General features: G+C 36.0%; 1 protein-coding gene across 1 annotated transcript in view; it reads left to right on the forward strand.

Moving 5' to 3' along the window:
* LOC131037109 (villin-2) overlaps positions 1-18,237 on the forward strand; it is a 31,421-nt gene extending 13,184 nt beyond the window's left edge. The window contains exons 15-22 of the mRNA XM_057969146.2: positions 14,997-15,125; positions 15,405-15,560; positions 15,930-16,073; positions 16,333-16,458; positions 16,720-16,785; positions 16,877-17,189; positions 17,342-17,580; positions 17,703-18,237. Coding sequence (XP_057825129.2) covers positions 14,997-15,125; positions 15,405-15,560; positions 15,930-16,073; positions 16,333-16,458; positions 16,720-16,785; positions 16,877-17,189; positions 17,342-17,580; positions 17,703-17,816 — 1,287 coding nt within the window. The 3' untranslated portion in view covers positions 17,817-18,237. The remainder of the gene's footprint in view (positions 1-14,996; positions 15,126-15,404; positions 15,561-15,929; positions 16,074-16,332; positions 16,459-16,719; positions 16,786-16,876; positions 17,190-17,341; positions 17,581-17,702) is intronic.
* Positions 18,238-18,620: the final 383 nt, after the last annotated feature.

An 18,620-nucleotide genomic window follows, 5' to 3' on the forward strand; every position in this document is an offset into this window, starting at 1 on the left:
TGCAGCAAAACCACGGAAGAAAAAATGAAAGTATTTCAAGGTTCAAAATTAAGAAAATTGTTCTAATGTCATTAAGAATTAGACAACCATGTGTAACAGGAATGAAGTGATAGTTGCTCAACTCAAATTACAAAAATAAAATACTCCAAAATGGTAAGAGAACAAAAGACAATTAATTATTGAAAAGAAACTCCTGATGCCCCTAAACACCAGGTGGTGCCATTAGGCACTCAAAACTCTAAACAAAGAAGGGATTGAAACACAATGAATTGGATGAAATGGTGAGAGGAATGCCCTCAATTTATACACCATTCCTGCATATGAAAGACGAAAGGCCGCCTTAGTTGAGGCACATATCCCAATACAACACAATGTTAACCTTACACATGTAGGGCCATTTAATAATGTTAACCTTACATAGATGTCTAACAATTATCTTCCATTGGAAGAACAAAGTTTGCTTAGAGCTTCTCTAGTGCTGAAAACCATGATCCTAGTTTTGTTAATATGCATCAGACTTTACTTAGGATCAGAAAGGCAATGGAATTAGTTAACTTTGTAAATCATTAATGATGGATGCCAAGGGTATGACATTACCTAAGAAACTAATGAACATGCGTGTTGTTTCATAAAGTTGAAAACTTTGTACCATTGATTACAATTATGATTTTACAGTTTGAAAGGTTACAAAAAATCCTATACTGCAATAAGCGCAAACAGAAACTTTTATCACTAATCTCATCTAGCTAATGGTCAAAGGACATGCTATAATTTTAAGATTATGGAGTTCTGCAGGATGTCATACCATTTTGGAAAAAAAAAATGAACATGGTCAAGATTATGCATTTTTAAAATGATTTTTCTGCAATTCTTCAACCTTAAGTTGCCAGTTCTGGTATGGGTTCTGGTTCACCAGTATGCTGATTTTCTTTTTCCTGGTTTTGGTACAGCTAGGTTTGGCCATACGATATATATATGTATATCCCATATATGTATTTGAAACACAACTAATAGTGATAAAGATAATTGAAAATTGAATGTTAAATGTCAAATCGATACAAAATTACAATCAGTTATCTTCATATTGCTCTTCATTGTGAGTATCAATGTCATCACTTGGTTCATTTGAAATTGAAACACAAGCAGCCCCAACATCAACCCCATTAGTTGCATCCTATGTAGAAGCCTCCTCATCCTCTAAAGTGACTATGGCAACCCATGCAATAGTCAAAATGAGCACACTAAGGGATTTCATCCTAATTCTTCATTGGCCCCTATTTGTACTTCTCTTGCATATGAGACAAGAGGCACAAGTTGGAATGCACTTAGACCAACTCCTCACCTTTTTTCCAAACAACTAATTACACTTAATTGAATGGATAAAGGAGTATGTATTCTAAACTTCCCAAGATTGTGATCCTTTAAAATTATAAACTTGCCAAGCTCACTTCCAACTATGTTCTCTACATGTAGATCTAAGAAGAGTCTAGTTAATGTTGCCTTGTACCCAATCACTATCTTCAACGTCTTTATGTTGCCATCCTCCTAGGCAAAGATAGGCAAAGAAGATATCTTTGTGTTGTAACATTAAGCAAAGAAATTATCTAGATGCAAGGGTGTGATCATATTGTTCAAGCAATCGACAATGATTTTTGAACCCATTTCAAATATGTTTATGTGGAGTCATTCTCCTTAGCTACTAGTATGACCCATACTTTTTCTATCACAGAGTCCATGAAATCATATATGTTGCCCAAAGTATAGTCAATCTGTATTGGAAAAACTAATCATACTCATGATGGGCTTAGTGAAATTCAAAAGATCATCTAGACAATCATGCCAAATTATCATCATCTAGAATAAATGATTGGCTTTTTGGGCCCTCTGAATTTGTTTGTCTTCATGCACTCCAAAGGTTTATGATGACCATGGCACTCAATGCCTCTCACATTTTCACAAGTCATCTCAAGATTATTGTGTGCGATACGAATTGAGTCTCAAGATCTTAGCACTACATGATATTAAAAAACTAAAACAAATCAAAAAAGTAGATGATATAGTTAAAATTCTACAGAGAACTTGAAGTAAATCAAATAATTAAATATTAAAATTCTATAAACATGCCTAAAACAACTCCAACTTAGAGATGGACCTAAAAATGGCTTATGAAATATAATAATTTGTTGGAAACATTTGAATCTAATCAACCTCAATGTAGAATTCTTTAATCCACTCAATTCACATGCCAATCTTCTACATCATCACATTGAGTGAATGGAAAGCATATGATGTCCAAAACATGTGGCAACGTCTTGTTTCCACCAACAAACATATTTCCCTACAATTTTTAGCATACATTATTATGACTTGGACAATGTTTTGAACACCCACATTCTCAATTTCCTTTAGGAGGATGTTGGCAATGAAGTTTGCATCCTTAACTTGCCACTTACAATCATTTACCATCAAAACTTGCCCATTAAGGCACACTATAATGACATAATTTTAGGACACTCCCATTTTTGTGATTTTTCCATCCATCAAGAATAATGGACACTCCCATGTCAATCCATGATTCTTGATTGGCTCTACAAAATATTTTTTCTTTTCCAAGAAACCAATTCACACCTTTCAATACCCAAGACTTGTAGAACCTACAAGTGTAACTAATTGTTGTCAACATTTCCACCAATATGGTGATTTTGAAAGGTTGAAAGGAAGCCAATTGGCATAAATGCAATGCACAATGTGCTCATCTACAATGTCCCTTGCCTCATTCTAAAATGTCTTATGGCCTCTTTTGTGGAAAATTAAGGGGCTATTATTAGTTTGGGAAGACAATGTCACATCAAAAGGATGTGTGGTAGCCACTATTAGAGAAGTGAAAAATGGCTTTGCATGTGACTTGTGCAATCCTTTCTTAGATAAAGGATGAGATTTTCTATTCTCTCCCAATCGCACTATCTATTTCTTCTTGTTCTTTGATATAAGAGATAACTTGCTCCTTTGGCAACCCATATTTGTTCAATCCTAGACAAATTCCAATTCCTTAGCTGATCATTCAACACAAGTGAAATTTCACTCGACTGCATGAGCTCTTATACTCATTAGGGCACGGGCTTCAATGCCAAAGATAACCCCCACCTATAGCAAAATACTCAAATCATTGTGACATATTATCAAAAAAGATGATGTTTGGTTAAATTTAGAGTCCTCCCCATCCCTAGGCCCATTGAACTAGAACTAGTAGCCATTATAAACTATATGGATACATTTACCTACAAATTTTAAAATAAACAAATATCAAGGAAACTGTTAAAAATGTAACCCTAGGATACCTTGACATAGAAAAACTATCCCGTTCAAGGGATATGTAGAAATAATCTTAATAGAATCCATATCAAAAATCATGTAGTAGCCCTCCAGAAGAGAGGTGCTCTCCTCCCCCAATAGGCTTCCCTAAGCTAGACCTTGATGTTGCAACAAAAGGGAACACTGCTGTTGCAAGGGGTGGCATAGTGCTTTGAGATTCCCCATGCAATTTAAATTACAATGGATCCCTCTTTTTTGGTACTTGTACTAACAATGAAGTGGAATGGGAAGCTTTGATAGTAATTGATAGTAGGGCTGGGGCAAAAGCTTCCAAAAATCGATCTAAGTTAATAGCTAAAGCAGGTCCTATAATAATCATTAATGCGCAATAAGGGCAAAAGTCTAAGCTGGAAATTTATTCATTATGTTGAAGAGGTTCGAGATATCAAGGAGAAATTTGAATATACAAATTTCATACATTGTGAGAGAATCTTAAATTCAGTCGTAAATTTTAAGCCAATGGTGGCATTGATCAAGAGCCAACTACAACTATCATGCAAGCACTATGAAAAAATTAGAACCTCTTCTCTCCTTTAAACCTCCATAAAACTTAGTATGTTGTATGAGATATAGAAAATGCTTAGCTTTCCATGGGGATTATTGGGACTGCAATAATAACTTTAGACCATAGTTAGTTTGCTTTCAAATTAATGTGCAAGGTTCAGTAGATGTTCAAGCATGTCTATTTGTAGAAGTTGGCATTAAAAAAGGTAGTTATGTAGTAAGAAAATCTATTGATGAGGATATAGCGTGCCATTTCCATATAGGATTTACACAACTACTTGTAGAGGTGATAATAAATAAGGATTTTAAGTTTAGACCATAATTAGTTTGCTTTCAAATTAATGTGCAAGGTTTAATTGATGTTCAAGCATGTCTATTTGTAGAAGTTGGCATTGAAAAGGTAGTTATGTAGTAAGAAAATCTATTGGTGAGGATATAGCACACCATTTCCATATAGGATTTACACAACTACTTGTAGAGGTGATAATAAATAGGGATTTTAAGTTTAGACCATAGTTAGTTTGCTTTCAAATTAATGTCCAACCTTAACAATAGATTTGAGGTGAGTGATAACTGAATAAAATCTAGTTTGCTAGTTTTTCTACTCAATTATGGTTATCTAGTTTGCTTGTATGAACTTGTTGTACTGCTCTCTTTATCAGGGTTAGAAGGCCCTACAAAACCCCCACCTATCAATCCAAAAAAATCATAGAAAAGCTAAATAATAACAATGAAAAAAACAATAATATAACCCTACAATACATATAACAATGAATAACAACAATAAAATGTTTTGACAAATACACAAAAATATTGAAAATAAATTTTACAAAACTTTTAAAAACTTACTTGAATATTTGGAATGAAGATTCTCCTCGGTGCAAGCTATTTGATAGTCATAGCACTTATCAAACATGCCTTTGTGGTCCTTTAACACTCAAAAAATCCAACAACCACCATAATGACAAACAAAAGTTACATAAATTTGAAGTGATAGGTACAAGTGTGTTTTTGTGTTTGTAGGTTACTTATTAGGTTTTAATTTCACATTTAAGCGCTTTTTGTTTTTTTAAAAAGGTTTTCTTTTTCTTAATTGTTTTTTGTAGCTTTTCGAGTTCTACACCCTATGAGTTCACCCGAGGTAGAGTCCAAACCACCCAAGTGCCCTCCAAGTATGTCTGGGCATACCTAGGTCATCAAGGCCATGCCCAAGGCAGACCACCAAACCCATTCAGGCCTGCTATATAAGGGCTGGGAGGGGCAAAAGTAGTAACAAAGCTTCAATCTATAATGTTCTATAAATTAGTGAAAAAAAGCATCTACATCTTTGTTATGCTTGTTCCTAGCAAATTGGACTGATTTTTGTTACAACCATATTCACCAAGTTAAATTGAACGATGTACTTAAGGGAACAAAAGGGAAGAATCATATAGAAGAATGCTCTAGATGAACGAAACATTTTATTTTCGACCTAGATTGACATCAATAATAAAACACAAAACAAACCAACATTTGATATACCTTGAGCCTTCACCAACTTGTAGTATTTAAAAATTATTTTCTGGCAACTTTCAAGGAATGTAAATTAATTAAAATATTTAGACTATTTTCTGATGGATGTGATCTAAATAAACACTTCTTAGCTAAATCAGGCTTAGAAATATAAGTACTAATATGAATTTTTCCCATTATTACACATTCTATGGATAGTTAATTACTAAAAATATAAAGTGCCATGTTAACATCATTTTTCTTATTAACGCTACCATACACTAAATGCCTATCATATATACATAAACACACACAAAAACAATATAACCATTTTGTACACTTTCAATAGTTCAAAGTCCAATTGGTAATGACAAGTAGAGGCAGTCCTCAAATTACAAGCCTGCCTCCAATATCTCATGTCGTGGTGGATTTTTTATGTCTGTTAGTTTTACTTTCAGATTAACAGTAAAATCAGAAAACAGATTTAGTAACTAGAATTAGATTATTTTCTGTTAAGAGTTTTTCAACTTAGTGAATGACAGAAAGCAAACAAAATAGATAAAAATGAGACAAGACAACATTACCCTGGGAAAACCTCCTAGGAGGAAAAACCCAGCAAGAAAAGATCCTCAGATCTGATTATGAATTATACACAATATTCTGATTACAACACTTATCTCTTTAAGAGGTCTGATATGACCACACTTAGGGCTGATGTAGATGGCTAATCAGTATCAGGTCTGCACCTCAGATCTGCACTTTTGTTTTCATCAAACAGCGACCTGGTCTGCACTTTTGACATCTTATTCTTGACAGCAGTTCACACCTTTCAATGGAGATATCCACACCTTGGCAGCAGATGTAGTTCGCATTCATGCACAGCAGATAACTGACTAAATTCGCCCTTTTTCTTTTACTGGAAATTCGCATTCAACTTCAGAGCTAATTCACATTTGTGAAGGAAGATATGAGATGATTAATGAGGTCAAGTTGTTCTTTATTTGTATGTGGCAAGGGACCTATTTGAGGTCGGCTTGGACTAAATTGGAGCCAATTCTTTTTATTTATTTTTATCCCTTTTGTGAGATATATCTTTTGGGTTATAGGGTCGGCCCTATTAGAGGGAACATGTTTCCCTTAGAGTGGTGTGTGAGAAGGAAGAGAAGGGCCCAGCCCTTGGCGGATTCCAATGTTGCCTTAAGGCAATTGGAATCCGCATCCTACCTAGTTACAATCAACAATGTCTTCTGCCCTTTTTCAGCAACACTCATCCTATGCTATGCCTGCTATTCTACACATTGCTTCGCACTGACCAAGCCCCTATCTATAAGGAGTCAACTAGTGTGATACAGGTTTTATGTCATCAAATTTAAGCTTATCTTTTTTCAATTCCTTGGGACACTATTTTACCAATTTGTTTTCTAGCAGAGGGCAACAATTTCAATGTGTTTTGTTCAACTTTTGACCATTAAAATTGCACCCTAAACCCTAAAACAATAGTCGTTTTCAATTGTGTTTGATTGATAGTAAGCTGCACCACAATAAGATCCATGTTGCCCGTGTAAGCAGCTCCACAAATTTCTTCTGATTCCACAGCCATTTTTATGGTAAATATGCTCTTGGTGTAGCTTTGGCCTTTGGGTGGCTCTTTGCATGGGTTGAAAGAATTTGTGTTAACAATCCTTGTTAAATCCCAATTTAACTTATAGCCTGTATTAGTATCAATCTTTTTACTGGGTTTAGAAGTCTGACTCCTAGATTCTTGCTTGGTAGGAATAGGCAGCCATTGTCTGCTGAATTTGGGATTATGGGTAGGAATAGGTCATCACTTTTTGAAGAGTTAAACAGCCAGCATACATTTACTGCAAGTGGAGGTGGAGCTGCTTGTGGTTATTCTAATCTGCCTACATCATCTAATATCAATTATGATGATGATGTTGGTCTTGATGAAGACCCATATGACAGTGATTACAGATTTAGTTTTCAAATATTGAGCAATTAATATCTATCATGACATTCTAGTTTTAAAAATTGAAATCAAATTGGTATATATATTTCAAATTTGTAATATTAATGGTAGTTTTGTTTAGCATATGCAGGATATGTGGTATTCTGAATTTAATTCCTGTTTTTAGACTGCAAATATGTATGTCTTAAGTTTTTATTTGTCTAGCGTATGGATGAATCCAGAACCTACCCAGACCTTTTAAAAAATTGTCATACCAGCAGACCATACCCACATACCTACTTGTACCCAATTCCACTTCAGCAACTTATATATCAACAAATGTCAGAAGCTTCCAAATTCAAAAATTTAGCAGTGTTTGTTTATCGGACTGGATTGACAAGTTAAAATGGGGTGCCACAAGGCAAAAGACCCATGCTCAAGCCCCAACAGGATTAAAGGCCTAAATTTTTCAAAACAAGAGTTTAATCTCTATAAGATGTTAAGATCCAATTAAGGCTCCATGGCTCCCTTTGTGAAATGAAAAACAAAAAATTGCAATCTATATCCCTTAGAATATACCCATCAAGTCATCTCCCCCATCCACAACTTATTTGTCCAAAACAAATATAAACAAAAATTAAATTCATACAACACATGCCATAGAAAGACAAAGAAAGAAAGAAATTCTATTAATGTCCACAAATGGCAAAGGCCGCCGATGGGATTTGAAAACCTCTAGTTACAATATAAGGGAAGAAAGAAATCTGCCAGCTTAAGCATGGGGTTCCAACATTTTCAAGGTGGAAACAGTTTACACCATCAATTGTGAATAGCAATCTGTGTGCATTAACAATAAGAAACATAAAATTGAAATAATTCAAAACTTTGAAACGATTCAATTATCTGCGAAGATACAAGATGTGGAACTGTATTGAATCATTGAAAAATTATATTGCCTGACTTGATATTGTACAATCTGTGGGGACAGATTCAAATTATGAATGCTAAAATTGATAGAATTGGGGATCAAACCCCCCTGTACCACTTCAATACATATACTAGTTCCATTCAGTTGAGAAGAAAAAGTGGAACCGTTGTAGAAGTTAGAACTCATATGGTTCCATTACGTTTTTTTAATATTGTCACAACTCTTGATTTTTCCAGAGATTTAATGATCTTTCAAAATTTTGCCATTTTGAAATAACAACTTTCACATGTGTGACATAAATGGGACTATAGAGGTCAGGGAATAGATAATATTGATACAGTTTTAAATTTATCAAGTGAACAAGTGAGGACATCATTTGGAATTCATAATTTGCATTGACTGAATTTTATTATTTGTGACCATAAATAGTCTTCATCATTTTTTTCACACTTAGTCACCAAGAAGATGAACAGTTATGTCTGGGACATAGTTGCTATTTACTGTGGTCATTGTTAATTTTAGTACTTTCAGATTGAATAAAACTCAGAAAATCAGAATTAGTTTAAACTAGGTTAATTAATTTATTGTTTTCCAGATTTAAGCATAGTAAAGGAAATGAAATACAAAAGGACAAAGCACAGTTACCCTGGGAAAACCTCCCAGGAGGAAAAACCCAGCCAAAGAGATCCTCGGATCTGATTATAGATTATGGTAATGCAATTGTTACAACACTTATCTCAAGAACTTGTGGAAGTAGATGTTGCTGTCACAGAAAGAATGGCAGATTGCTTCACTGTCATGTGTGTGTTTGTTGCTGATAGCTTGGTCCTTCTTTTAACCTAGATTTACAGATCCTTAAGAACTATGCACAATCTTAACTAAGTTCGCCTCCTTCTAATGATGTAATTCACGCCTCAACTTGAAGACTTTCTTCCTGAAGTTCGCATTCTCCAGACTTGTGTATTTCGCATGAAGTTAGTGCTACAATTGATTATTTGTGGTGAGACTTGAATGCTTATTTATGTAAGGAGCGAACCCCTTTTAGCATGTCGGCTTTTGCAAAATAGAACCCTTTTAATTATTTAATTTGCTAATTGCTTAATGCAAAGTTAGGATAGGTCCTATCATGAGGCGTGTATGTTTTAGTGTAGCATGGAGGTGAGACGTGGAGGTTTAGGGCCCAGCCCTTATGCGTTGGAGGTTTAGGGCCCAACCCTAATTACAAACAACACTCCCTCTTAATTAGGGATGAGAACATAACCATAATCTTCCATCTTGCACACATGCAAAGGATGGATTACATAATCAGAATATTGTAGTCTTCCATCTTGCACACAAGCATATAATGGAACTACATAACCTTCCAGTTTGCACACAAGCATAGACTGGATCCACCTTGCATTGCCCGCAGAGGGTGGAGAGGATCCCTTTCTACCATCTTACATTGCCCGCAGAGGATGGTCAAAAATTAGACTTCTCCTTGAGAAGTTTACAATACCACCTTACATTGCCCGTAGAGGGTGGTTAATATTTACAATACCATCTTACATTGCCCGCAGAGGATGGTTAATAATTATACTTCTCCCTGAGAAGTTTACAATACCACCTTACATTGCCCGTAGAGGGTGGATTTATACAATACAAAGTATCACTGAACTTGAGACTCCCTCTCAATCGGAGTTTCATTTTCTACAATACCGAGTCTATCCCTGAAGTACACAAACTTCACTTTGGATAGAGGCTTGGTAAGGATATCTGCAACCTACTCATCAGTGCTGACGTATTTCAGCTGAATGGCACCCCTTTGCACCATATCCCAAATGAAGTGATAATGGGTTTCCACATGTTTTGACCTGTCATGAAACATTGGATTGATAGACATTTTAATACAACTCTGGTTATCACAGTGAATAACTGTAGGGTCCCATGGTTGACCAAACAGTCCAGCAAGAAGCTTACGAAGCCACACTGCTTCTCTGGATGCTACACTTGCTACAATATATTCAGCTCAGCAGTACTCAATGCCACTGAGGATTGTTTTCTGCAGGCCCAAGAGATCACTACAGAACCCAAGCTGAAACAAATACCGGAGGTACTTTTCCAGTCTTTGACGCTTCCAGCCCAGTCTACATCAGAATAACCTTCCAAGGTTATTGGAGTGTTACATGGATACTTCAGCCCAAAGCCAACTGTGCCCCACAAGTATCTTAGAATCTGCTTGGCTGCAACAAGGTGAACATGCTTGGGCAAACTCATGAACTGACTGAGGGCATTCACAGCAAAACATATGTCTGGTCTAGTGTTAACTAGATACATCAGTGATCCAATCAATTGTCGGTACTCGGATGGATCTGCAAATTCAGAGTTAGCTGCAGAAACACTTAACTTCTTTAAGTTAGATTCCATAGGAGTAGACATTGGTTTACAATCCATCATTCTAAATCTTTTCAAAATGTCAATAGTATACTTCCCTTGACTTAGAAAGATTTCGTTAGATCTTTGCCATACTTCTAGACCTAAAAAATAATGCATTAGACCTAAATCTTTCATTTCAAATTCTGAAGCTAATTCTTTCTTGCATCTAATAATAAGTTCATCTTTACCAGTCAAAAATAAGTCATCCACATAAAGAACTAGAATTAGCATTTCATCATTGGCTACTTTAAAGTAAATGTTAAGGTCAACATCATTTTTACAAAAGCCTAGACTTAGCAAATATTTATCAATTCTTTCATACCAAGCACGAGGAGCTTGTTTAAGACCATATAGAGCTTTCTTACCTGCACACATGGGTTAATTTATCCTGAATCTCATATCCCTCAGGTTGCTCAATATAGACTACTTCCTCAATGACACCATTGAGAAAGGCAGTCTTAACATCCATCTGATGTAGTTTCCAACCCTTAGAAGCAGTAATAGCAATTATTGTTCTAATGGAAGTATATCTAGCAACAAGAGCAAATGTTTCTTCATAGTCTATGCCTTCCTTTTGGGAAAAACCGCGCGCTACAAATCTAGCCTTATATTTTTCAATACTACCATCAACATTATGTTTAATTTTAAATAACCATTTAGAGGAAACAACAGACTTACCTTTGGGTCTGGGCACAAGGTCCCATACATCATTCTTGATGATTGACTGATATTCTTCATCCATAGCAAGCTTCCAGGCATGATGACTTAAGGCTTCTTCAACATTGCAAGGTTCAGTTTCAATGAGATTACACATTAAAGAAACATAGTTGGAAAATACCCGAGGTCTCTTAGTTTCACGGAAGGTGCCACTTGGAGCAGCAAATCTTTCAGCTTCTTGAATGGTGTTTCTTACCCAAAGTGGTCTCTTCTTAGTAACGACAATGTCACTAGGAATATCAGTGGGATTCATGGGTTCTGGAGGATCATCATGATCATCTTGTGGTGGAGGTTCAACTTGCTCACTCTGAATCTCAGGGTTAGTATCAACGTTCATATTTTGATTATCATCAGATTCATCAATAACACAAGAACCTTTCGATTTCTTAAACGCAATGTCTTCTTCAAATTTAACATCCCTACTTACCTCAACATACCTTTGACCTGGGATGTAAATCCTGAATGCTTTGGAGGATTCACTGTATCCGACTAGCATGCCTTTCTTTCCGAAGGGTACCAACTTTGATCGCTTTTCCTTGGGCACATGAACATAGACGGGACTTCCAAAGATCCTGAGGTGACTAATGTCTGGTTTGAATCCCGTGAAGGCTTCCTCCGGGGTCATGTTCTTTAGAGCACGATGAGGACATCTGTTCTGGATATATAATGTTGTTCTAGAAGCCTCAACCCATAGGAAGGTCTGCAAGTCTTGATCATGAATCATAGCCTTTGCAGCCTCCACAATGGTCCTATTCTTTCTTTCAGCAACACCATTTTGTTGAGGATTGTATGGAACACAAAACTCCCTCTTAATTCCTGACTCAACACAAAAATCATGAAAGCTACCGGAGGTGTACTCACCTCCACTGTCAGATCTTAAACATTTGATTCTTTTACCAGAGAGGTTTTCAGTTAATGCTTTAAACTCCTTAAATTTACTTAAGAATTCATCAGATTCTTTAGATTTCAAGAAGTAGATCCAAGTTTTCCTAGAGAAATCATCTATGAAGATTACATAATAAAGGAATCCACTAGGAGATGCTATAGACATAGGACCACATAAATCAGAGTGAACAAGTTCTAGTTTGTCTTTAGCTCTATTTTCACTTTTATGAAAAGGACTTTTAACATTCTTACCAATAGCACAACCTTTACAAGTGTTATCATGAATTTGACTGAGTTTAGGCATACCTTTGACTAACCTTTCAAGGGATGGAAGGGCTTGATAATGTAGATGTCCAAGTCTTCTATGCCATAACTCACATGATTCTGGGGCCTCATTGATGAGGGCTTGAATAGGGTTAGTAGAGAGCTTATAAAGACTATCATATCTATGACCAATTATACGAGCAGATTCAAAACTATCTTTCTTAGACCAAGCAAGAACTTTTCCTTCAGAAAATGCAATTTGATAACCTTTATCTTCTAGAGCAAAAAAGGAAATTAGGTTTCTTTTAATTCCAGGAACAAACAATATATCACTAAGATGCAAGGAAATACCAGAATCTAATTTTAGAGAAGTAGAGCCAGAACCTCTTACCGAATAACGAGCGTCATCACCAATTACTACGTGAAGGCTGGTATCCTTTTCTACTAGGCCTGAAAGATGATCGCAGTAACCTGTGATGTGTCTGGAGGCACCACTGTCAATCAACCATGTATTGCTATCTGAGGGAACACTGCTAGATAGAGCGGAGATGAATAAGAAGTCATCATTTTGTTCTGAGACTTCATTTAGGTTTGCTTCACTGTGGTTAGGGTTAAACTGACATTCCTTAGCATAATGACCAAATTTGTCACATCTAAAACATCGCACACACGAGGTATCTCTTGGTTTCTTCCAAGGGTGTTGGGAACTAAAGGATCTAGAATCCCTATTTCTTCTAGGATAAGGTTGCTTCCAATTTCCCTTTTTCTTGCATTGAGCTACAAGCATGTGATGTTCATCTACATGGGGGCTCTTGGATTGACTCCTTGTGAAGAGGCGAGACTCTTCCTGGATGCAATCATTCTTAAGGCGATCAAGAGTAAGTAACTCCGACCGACCACTTACGGTTTGGATAAATGACTCCCAAGAGTGAGGTAGACCATTAAGGGCAATCATGACAAGGTCTTTATCTTCCATGTTATGGCCAATTAAACCTAGCTGATTCTTTAGTTCTGAAATTTTTATGAAATAGGAAATAACAGAATCTTCTTTAGCCATTTTGATATTAAGTAGTTGTTGTCTTAACGTAATTGCCCTACTAAGATTGTTAACTTCATATGTACCTTGTAGATGGCTGAACATTTCCCTTGCAGTGGTGAATGAGGCAATAGAGGTGACGAAGTGGTCTTTGACTGAATCAATGAGAATCTTCCTGGCCTTGATAGCATCCCTTTTGAATTGTTTCAACTCAGCTGCATCCGAAGGCTCAGTTAGCTCTTTCGCTTCAATGAATTGGAGAAGATCTTCTTCCTCAAGAGCCAACTTGATTCGAACTTTCCATGCAGTAAAATTTAGATTCCCATCAAGCCTATCTTCAACTTTCAGCCCCATTGACCTGATCTGCAAAAGCTACAGCAATCTGGAAATAAAGGTGTACTGAATTTTAAATCTGAAGATTGATCTAACCAATTAGCTCTGATACCATGTTAATTTTAGTACTTTCAGATTGAATAAAACTCAGAAAATCAGAATTAGTTTAAACTAGGTTAATTAATTTATTGTTTTCCAGATTTAAGCATAGTAAAGGAAATGAAATACAAAAGGACAAAGCACAGTTACCCTGGGAAAACCTCCCAGGAGGAAAAACCCAGCCAAAGAGATCCTCGGATCTGATTATAGATTATGGTAATGCAATTGTTACAACACTTATCTCAAGAACTTGTAGAAGTAGATGTTGCTGTCACAGAAAGAATGGCAGATTGCTTCACTGTCATGTGTGTGTTTGTTGCTGATAGCTTGCTCCTTCTTTTAACCCAGATTTACAGATCCTCAAGAACTTTGCACAATCTTAACTAAGTTCGCCTCCTTCTAATGATGTAATTCACGCCTCAACTTGAAGACTTTCTTCCTGAAGTTCGCATTCTCCAGACTTGTGTATTTCGCATGAAGTTAGTGCTACAATTGATTATTTGTGGTGAGAGTTGAATGCTTATTTATGTAAAGAGCGAACCCCTTTTAGCATGTCGGCTTTTGCAAAATAGAACCCTTTTAATTATTTAATTTACTAATTGCTTAATGCGAAGTTAGGATAGGTCCTATCATGAGGCGTGTATGTTTTAGTGTAGCGTGGAGGTGAGACGTGGAGGTTTAGGGCCCAGCCCTTATGCGTTGGAGGTTTAGGGCCCAACCCTAATTACAAACAACAGTCATGCACTCAGGCAGATTGTTACTTCTAGGACTTGTGCCATAATGAACTCTTTCTGGATCTGAGCATAAAGTATTCTGTAATATTTCTGTTGAGAATAAACTTATCTCAGTACAAAACTGCTGATTACAAAACAACATACTCTACAAAGAACATGAATGTGAAGCCTGATTCATGTAAATAGAAAATACGCTTGAGAACAACAAAAACCCTTTGGCTGACAGGAATTAAGACTACTACAAAATAATATTTTTGTTGGTACATGCAGGTGGCAACCTCTTTGGATTCCACACGTTGCTTCTTGTTACAAAGTGGAACATCATTTTTCACTTGGCATGGTAACTCTACAACAATTGAGCAGCAAAAAGCAGCAGCCAGACTTCCTGAATTCCTAAAAGTGAGTATTATGATGAGATGACAATTCTCATATACTCGTCCTAGTTTCTTTATCAGTGACTTTCTTAATAAAAGCATGTTTTTATTAGCTTTTCTACATTGAACTGCAAACAAACATATTGTTCCTATACATATGAGCCAGCATTTTTTATATTGGTGAACTCAAATAATACATTGAGTGATAACTGGAGAAAGTTTTAGCACACATCTTATGTTGGTGCTTGAAACATTTCTCATGTTTTAAGCTTTTGATGATATTTTACAACCATTATATTTTCAGCCTGGAACTAGTTCAAAAGCTGTAAAAGAAGGTACAGAACCAGCAGCCTTTTGGAATGCACTGGGTGGAAGGCAGAGCTATGTAAGCCAGAAGGAATCCCAAGAAACCAGTGGAGATCCTCATTTATATGCTTGTGAATTTGACAAGGGTTCGTTTTTTATTTGCTTGGACTGTTACTTTTTGAGGCTTCTCAGGATTAGTTTTCTTTCTCTTTAATTACTTCTCTCCTTGATTACATTTAAAAGACTAATTGTTAGTTTACTTTTCTTGCACTAATTTGGTACCCGCTGTAATCTTTCTTCAAAACCAAGCTTTTGGAAAACTGGCAAACTGGCACTAGAAAAACTCATTTTCTGTGTTTGTGGTTTGTTTGAAAATTGCAGGCACATTGAAGGTGGTTGGCATATTGCAGCACTTGTGTCTTCAAGATTGATAAGACCTAGCTTGTTTCACCTTTTTTTTGTCAATAGTTTGCTGAGTTCTCCTATCAAGGTTGTATTGCCTTGTAATTTTGTTATTTTGTGGCAGCTTTTAGAAGTCTTCAACTTCAGTCAAGATGACCTACTAACAGAGGATATCATGGTACTGGATATACATAGTGAAGTTTTTGTCTGGATTGGTCAGCATGTAGAGGCTAAATTGAAGCAACAAGGTTTTGAGATTGGCAAGGTGAAAGAAAAAAAAATTAATAATAATTTGTGTTTGCATCAATTTTCAATTATTCCATAATACGAATGAATTTGTTGTAATTAAAAAGTTTAAAAGACTGTTTATAGTTACAAGACCATTATTTGTGAAAATCACTACTCCTACCACCTCGTGCCTTCATGTAATGCATGCATGTGCTTAAGAAAAATGTGACCTGGATATCTCTGTGGCATCATTACCTTACCATAGTTTCTAACTGAAATGGTACAAAATTTAGCAGAAATACATGGAGCGTGCAGCCTTATTTGAAGGGTTATCTCAAGATACTCCACTTTACAAAGTAACTGAAGGAAATGAACCATCTTTCTTCACTAGGTATTTTGCATGGGATGCTGCGAAAGCTGTGGTATGTTTTCTATTTCGTTAATATGTTAGTTGAATGCAGATCTAAGGCAATACATGTTAAAAATTTAATATGACGAAAATAATTATCTTCCTGGCAATCAAATTTCTTCTAAGAAAGTGCTGATAACTTAATTTTTTTCCAACCTGTTGCGTTGCAAACAGTGATCAGTAAAATGTCACATGTTTTCGTATAACTCAAATCTGGCCGTTTTGAATTCTGAGAATTCTGAGATTATTTGGGTGTGTTTTTTTATCATTACAGATACAGGGAAATTCATTTGAAAAGAAGCTTTCAATTCTTCAAGGAAAACCTGCTCAGACTGTTGAGGTCAGAACTGTAAATATCTCTGATTTTCAAATGCTGGGTTTCATGATGTACAGTATATACTGAAACAAATTCATGTCAAGTATTTGTACAGAAATTACAAAACCGACTTTCTAATATCACTTCTGGATCCGATGGAAGTCCGGAGCAGATTTCAGACAATTCAAATGGAGTTAGAAAAGGTGTTGCAACACAAAAATCAGCTGCACTGGCTGCTCTGTCTTCTGCTTTTACATCAACTAATAGAGAGAAAAATTTAACTAAAGTGACCAGAGCATCCTTCAAGCCTCAAAGTTCAGCTGCTACTGGAGCATCTCCTATGACCTTAAGTGTTCAACTAGAAATCAATTCACCAGCAAACCCAACTGCCGAAGTTGCAGATGAAAAAGTTTCTGTGACAATTTCAGGTTGGAGGGCAGATCAGGGCTTCTTCTGTAAATATTTAATTTTAAGTTTGATAGGGCCTAAAATGAATAAATTTAAATTCTTTGAATATGTGAATGAAAAGGGTTCTAATTTCTCGCCAACTGTGCTATCATGTACAACTCTACAAATGCAGAGAAGGTTGAAACAAGCATTACAGAGGATGCTGAAAGTAAGCTGACTGACAGTGAAGGATCAGCCACAGAAAATGGCACAAAATTGAAAGGGTCTGTTTCAGATGCTCATGTACAAGGAATATCTAAGGATGCTGAAACTAAGCCTGAGGAAGATGGATTTTCTGGCACATACAGCTATGAAAGGTTGAAATCCAAGTCTACAAATCCAGCACCAGGAGTCAATCCCAGAAAAAGAGAGGCAAAGCCCTAGGCCTTTACTTCGACTTTCAGTACATTGTTTTATTTCATTTCAGAGTTTATGCTGAATAATGTTAAAACAAAGAGGGTGCATATTCACTGACGGGCGATTCTTGTTTGCAGTCATATTTGACACCTGAGGAGTTTCAGAAGATATTTAAGATGGACCAGAAAACATTCTATGAGCAGCCCAAGTGGAAGCAACAAAGGCAAAAGAAGGCAGTTGATCTTTTTTAACTGACAGAATTAATGCTCTTAGAAATTACTTCATCCTTACTGAAAATCTTCTTTATCTTATATTTTCAGAAGGACATAAGTTTTGTAGGGCTTTCTAGGATGTGGTTTGAAGTGTTGATTCTGGTGAGTATTATTGCCAATAGTGAGATTAATTGCATTGCCAAAATATTCTTTGAATTGTATTTTACACCATTCTGATCGCCTAAGGCCCTAAAGCATAGAAAAAAAGGGCAGTTATTTTCTGCTATATATTTTACTCTTTTTTTTTTCCAGTGGTTAGCTTTTGTGCCTATTTATTAAAGGCTCCAAACTTGACCAGCAAAGAAAATGCCTATTTGTGCTCTTGATTATTGCTGGGATGGAAAGCAAAATTGTTAAGCCCATTTAAGAATAAATTCATACATCTCAGGTTGTAATTTCATTTTTATTCCAGCAAGGGTATGTAACTGCCTTTAACACAAATGAACACGCAAAATGCTTAGTGAGATGTAATTTAGAAGAACTGCCATTTACAGATATAGATTCATTATCTTCCTTGCTATAGATTAGCTATCACTTATCCTCTGGTTAAGACTGATGTATTCTGATGCTTAGTTTACAAGAATATGCATTGTATTTTTTATGGTTGATAAGACTCAAACACAGAGTTAATTCAGTAGTCAAACTGGATTCTCTCTTGACTGGTTGATGCAAGTTTCTGTTCAGTACGCTAGAGGGATGAGTTTATTCCAACCCCATATTAGCAGGCATCTACGTTCATCCCTGTCATTGGGCAGTGTTTACTTCACTGCCACGCTTGTAACA

This window comes from Cryptomeria japonica, chromosome 2 (genome assembly GCF_030272615.1).
Source record: "Cryptomeria japonica chromosome 2, Sugi_1.0, whole genome shotgun sequence".
Lineage (NCBI taxonomy): Eukaryota > Viridiplantae > Streptophyta > Pinopsida > Cupressales > Cupressaceae > Cryptomeria > Cryptomeria japonica.